At 39.5% G+C, this 6000-nt stretch overlaps 1 protein-coding gene across 1 annotated transcript in view; it reads right to left on the minus strand.

Annotated features, from left to right (window-relative positions):
• ptprk (protein tyrosine phosphatase receptor type K) overlaps positions 1 to 6000 on the minus strand; it is a 79410-nt gene that overhangs the window by 23154 nt on the left and 50256 nt on the right. Inside the window, exon 13 of the mRNA XM_053686219.1 lies at positions 8 to 143. Coding sequence (XP_053542194.1) covers positions 8 to 143 — 136 coding nt within the window. The remainder of the gene's footprint in view (positions 1 to 7; positions 144 to 6000) is intronic.

The raw sequence follows: 6000 nt of genomic DNA on the forward strand, positions 1-6000 counted from the left end.
TTCTCACCTTTTCTTCACCAGTAAAATGGCCACAAGCAGCAGCAGGATGAACACCAGCACTCCGGCGCTAATCCCGGCGATTTTCACCACGCGGTCCGTCTGTTTAGCCGGATCGGGAATCACTTCCGGCTCCTCTGTAGCTCCTGAAACCGGAGGACAGAATCACGTCATTCATTTACCGTTAAAAAATGTTAGCACTTATTCATAATACTTCTAATAATGCTAATCTACTCGGTCACTGTTAGCCATGTTAGCTTGCTAGTTAATTAACCTAGCTGAAGTAACTGAATAATAACCACAATATTCTTCTTCTTCTTATTATTATTATTATGATGTTGTTGCATATTGCGATACAACTGATTATTCAGGTATCGATCTTAACAAGGTGAACATCCTACCTAGCTAGCTATCTAGCCATTCATGCCAGCTATTTATGTTTAGCTAAATGTAATACAACGGCAACCAGTTAACGTAACGCTAACGACATTGAATTCTTAACTAGTCTATCTATACATCATTTATATTTATCTTGAACAACGAAATCCCCACATCTGCAAACTAAGTAACGTATTTAATAACAAGCTAGCTTTAGCTTTTTCATTTTTTACACTGACATACCGCATACAGCATGATCTTCAAGATGAAGGCTTGCTAGCCAGCTTGTGAGTAAACAAACTACCTAGCATTACAAAGAGCGCCTCCGATTACAAGGCGTTAGCTTAAAACAATGAATGACTAGCTAGCTAATAGCACCACGAACAGCCAGGATTACGTACAACGTAGCTTAACGTAAATGGCTGAAGAGCTAGCTAGCTTGAAAGTGTGCTAACTACGATCACTTTCTAAAAGTAATTATTGTCTAAAATAATTAGTTTAAATATTATCTATAAAAGCTAGAATTGGTGTTACGCTGCATGTGTGTACGTTTTATATAGAACGAGTAATAAAAGCCGCTTTAGCATTAGTTCTAGAATCTGGACTTGTAAACATAAACACACAAATCCATTAGGAAGTGCACTTCTCCTGGACACTACACACTGAATAATCGAGCTGTAACACACACACACACACACTCTCTCTCTCTCTTAATGCAGCATGGCAGCATGTGTGTATGTGTAGAACACCGTAAATACACACTAATGTGTTTTACAAGCTAACAATGAAGCCATTACGGCAGTGTCAGTGAGCATCGACCCGAACATTTATTGTGTTCCGCTCACACACAGCGCTCCCTGTGTTACTGCGAAACAGCGACGGCTTTTATTAACAACGCCACGGCCCGGAGCGAGTGTGTGTGTGTACGCTTATACACCGGCCTACTTTCCCTACTCCACTTCCTCCGCACACACTGGGCTCATCTTCATCATCTTCCTCTGTGTGAGTGTGTGTGTGTGTGTGTGTGTGTGTGTGTGTGTGTGTGTGTGGTTTTAGCGTTAGGGATGCATGTGACCACACACAGGATATTAAAGCCACTATAATTATATTTGGTTTATACTTACACTGTATATGGATATCTTTACATGTTGTATATGAATATATTTGCATATTAATGAGTTTATTATTTAGGTTTCTCGTCAGAAAATGATTTCACATTTCGTACAATTCTTTCAGTGTTTTGGTTTTTAGTTCTTTTTCTGTTCTCCAAGAAAAATCACTAACCAGAGTGAGCTGATGTGAGAAAAAAGGCTACGTTCCGCAGGTGAAACTGAGCTATCTGGGTTCGACAGGTAAACTGAGCTGTGTTCTGTAGGTAATACACTCTGTGTACATTTATCTGTCTCGGTTCTGTAAGTAAATTAAATTTTAGCTATCTGGGTTCTATGGGTAAAGTTTATATATGTGCTGTAGATACACATTTTAGCTATCTAGGTCCTGTAAATAAATTTGAGCTGTACAGCTATACCACCTCTATACGTAACTTTCCACAGGTAACGTTCACGTTTATGCGCTATAGATTATTTTAGCCATCTAAGCTCTGTAGATCCTTCGTGGTTGTATGGGGTCTGTAAATAACTTTACCTTTATATAGATTCTGTAGGCTATGTTATATAGATTTTTTCTTAGCTATATCTGTAAGTAAAGTACAATTTTTTTATCCGTAGATCATTTTAATTATATAAATTCTGTGGACGATATAAATTCAATAGGTAATTGTAAGTTCTGTAACTGAGGTTCTGTAGATCAATCAGACATCATTTTGACCTCTCTGGGTTTCGTAGATCAACTTCTATTGGTATGTTTAGATCTGAGGAACTGAGCTAGATTAGTACTATAGGTACTATTGAGTATTTACGATTCCAGTCATAGCTAGCATTATACAACTAACTAGCCTAGCTTGCTCTCTAGATGTATTATTATTATTATTATTATTATTATTATTATTATTATTATTATTATTATTATCATCATCATCATCATCAGTAACACAGATAAAATAAAGACTGGTTTAACTCTCGATGTTCTCACTTGCTCCATGATTTGATTTCAAAAGAATTTTAATTTGCTTTTCTGGAAAAATCTGGAATTATTTTTAGTAATTTTAAAATATTCAGATCTGAGTTGGTTCTGTGTGCAGTCCTAGATGAGACATGACCACGATGACGTTATTGGTGCAGAAAACGTGTGCATGCGGGTCGTTTCAGGGCACAGAAACACAATCCCCCCCCACACACACACACACACACAGAGCAGCTCCACCCAGTTCTTAAAGTGTGAGCGCATCATGTTTTAAAGACCAGCTCTGAATGGATTGTGACATTAGGGTTAAAAGGTGACACTGTGTGTGTGTGTGTGTGTGTGTGTGTGTAAAAGATTTGATGTTGTGGAGTATTGGTACAGACATGAATCCCTCTCTCTCCTGCCAAAACACTTACACCAGCGTCAACTCTCATAAACACGGCGGCCGAGAAGAAGGAGGAAAAAAAATACTGGGAGAAATTCAAATGAAATTGGATTACATCCATTTCAGAGATAAAACCGCTCGCCTAAAATGAAAATCTATTTCCCACTCCCGCTAACGGTACATGACACGGAGCGTATCAAATTCTGTGCGCGAGCGCCGCGAGCTTCCAGCTCGCCGCTTTTATTATGTTATCTCCCGCAAGAAAGGCAGAGATGGAGAATAATTAATGACAACAGCAAATCTATAATAACAAACGCTTTCATATTCAATCCGTCAGGTGCGGCTCCGGGGCCGAGCCTCCCCGCGCTACTGTAATTCTCCCCACTCCGCTGCGAGCCCTGAACATCTCCCTCTGTCTGAGAAGGAAAGTGTGATGATCTAACCTACAACAGGGGGCTTTTCCTCTCAGGATCTCTCCGTTAGCAGGATAAACTCATCTCAACTTCAATCTCTCCGCAGCTAGAAACTTCCTTCAAACGTAAGCCCAAGACTGAATACAGACTTATTTATAGCTGGATAACTTAAACCCTGAATTTAAGATTCAAAATGGAAACATTTGTAGTTGGATAACATCAATACTAAAAATGGACATCATTTAAACTTCGCCCAAAGTTAAGATTGAGAGAAAAATAAAAGAAGAAAGAAATATCTTCAGCTGGATAACTTAAGCCCAAACTCACAACTGGAAGCGTAAAGGTAAATTCAGACTGCGGCCAGATAACTCGAGCAAGACTGACTAGAGTAAATATCACATCCTGCGGATCCTCTTTACTCATAGCGAGACAACTTAAAGACTAACTTTACGATGATGTTAGTGCAACACTGATCACAGGAATGTTTCCTCTGCTGAGGATTATTTTTAGCTAGATCGTTTAAGTCCAAAGTCAAGATCGAGCGTAAAAATGATCAAATTTTACGAGCGCTTATTCTTATTCCAACTTCAGGCTCACTTTAAGGAGAACTACGGATTACTGCTGCTAAATGCTAAATCCTTGGAATTCTTAGTTAGCCAGGTAACTTAAGCCCAAAGTTAAGACTGAACACAGGGATGTTTCTGTTCTTTGCGTTTAATTTGAATAAATATTTATTTTGCTCGAACATCTAGAAGCAAAGCACCGCGTGCGCTAAAACTAAAGCCTTAGCATTTGTATTAACGACCTAGCAAAGGTTCTGTTGCTAGCTCTTATTGTTGTTTTGTTTTTTTACTTCTTTAAAATATAATAAATGGTACGATTACCAAAAAAAAAAAAAAAAAAAAAAAACGTTACATAAAGGATAAAAATAAATATTCATATTATTTAAAATGTATTGCGGGAAAAATAAAGTAATTTTTAATGTAAATATGTTTTATATTTTGTTAATTTATATCATTTTATATATTAGGATTTGAGATATAGTTTATATATTATTATTATTATTATTATTATTATTATTATTATTATTATTATTATTATTATTTAAAAATAATAATAAAAGCTCCAATGCTAAACTACGCTATAGCATAACACCAATATATATATATATATATATATTTCCTTTCCCTAAGATTTTCCCCCCTAGTTTTATTTTATGACAATTATGACTGGAATACAATTATAAAATAAAAGTTAAACAGTTAATGAACGTTCTATATTCATACAAGACTAATCTGCGTTCTCCTGAGCGACTTCCACCGTCAATCATTTCAGTTTCAGCTCCACAATAAACTTCAAAACTATAATATCAAACACACGGCACTCAGACGATCACGGAGGTGACACTCGGGGAGGATTAACAGTTTAAAGAGCATATGAGATGGACTGCCCCCGTCACGGCTTTTCCCCTAGAGACCCGCTACGTGCTAATGCTCGTCCAGCTGGCTATGGATTAGCTAGCAGCACTTTCGCTAATCTCCCAGCCACAGCACTTTCAAAATCCTCCAACTGCACTTTAAAAAAATAATAAAAATCCCAGATAAAGCAGCACAAATACGCATTAGCACTGCACCGGGCTGAGGAGCGCACCATATGTCCTGGAGCGAACACCGTGACAAACAGACGACTAGCTAAACAATGCAGTGGGACAGGAGAAAATACCTAGCATGTGCTATTTTGATTTACTCCACTGTATATATATATATATATTTTATTTTATGTTATTTTAGAAGAACTTTGTAGGGAACTGAGGAATGAACAGTACATGAACAAACCAAAATATGTTGAGACTAACGCTAACATTAGGATAGCATGCACGCATCATGTTTCCAGAGTGCTATGTTCTCAAGGCATCAACACCAAGATGAGGAACACGGAGATGAGGAACACGGAGATGAGGAACACGGAGATGAGGAACACGGAGATGAGGAACACGGAGATGAGGAACACGTGGAGATGAGGAACACGTGGAGATGAGGAACACGTGGAGATGAGGAACACGTGGAGATGAGGAACACGTGGAGATGAGGAACACGCGGAGATGAGGAACACGTGGAGATGAGGAACACGTGGAGATGAGGAACACGGAGATGAGGAACACGTGGAGATGAGGAACACGGAGATGAGGAACATGTGGAGATGAGGAACACGGAGATGAGGAACACGGAGATGAGGAACATGTGGAGATGAGGAACACGTGGAGATGAGGAACACGTGGAGATGAGGAACACGTGGAGATGAGGAACACGTGGAGATGAGGAACACGGAGATGAGGAACACGTGGAGATGAGGAACACGTGGAGATGAGGAACACGTGGAGATGAGGAACACGTGGAGATGAGGAACACGTGGAGATGAGGAAACACGTGGAGATGAGGAACACGGAGATGAGGAACACGGAGATGAGGAACACGTGGAGATGAGGAACACGTGGAGATGAGGAACACGGAGATGAGGAACACGTGGAGATGAGGAACACGGAGATGAGGAACACGTGGAGATGAGGAACACGTGGAGATGAGGAACACGTGGAGATGAGGAACACGGAGATGAGGAACACGTGGAGATGAGGAACACGTGGAGATGAGGAACACGTGGAGATGAGGAACACGGAGATGAGGAACACGGAGATGAGGAACACGTGGAGATGAGGAACACGTGGAGATGAGGAACATGTGGAGATGA

The sequence above is a fragment of the Ictalurus punctatus genome, chromosome 2 (assembly GCF_001660625.3).
Source record: "Ictalurus punctatus breed USDA103 chromosome 2, Coco_2.0, whole genome shotgun sequence".
Taxonomy (NCBI): Eukaryota; Metazoa; Chordata; class Actinopteri; order Siluriformes; family Ictaluridae; genus Ictalurus; species Ictalurus punctatus.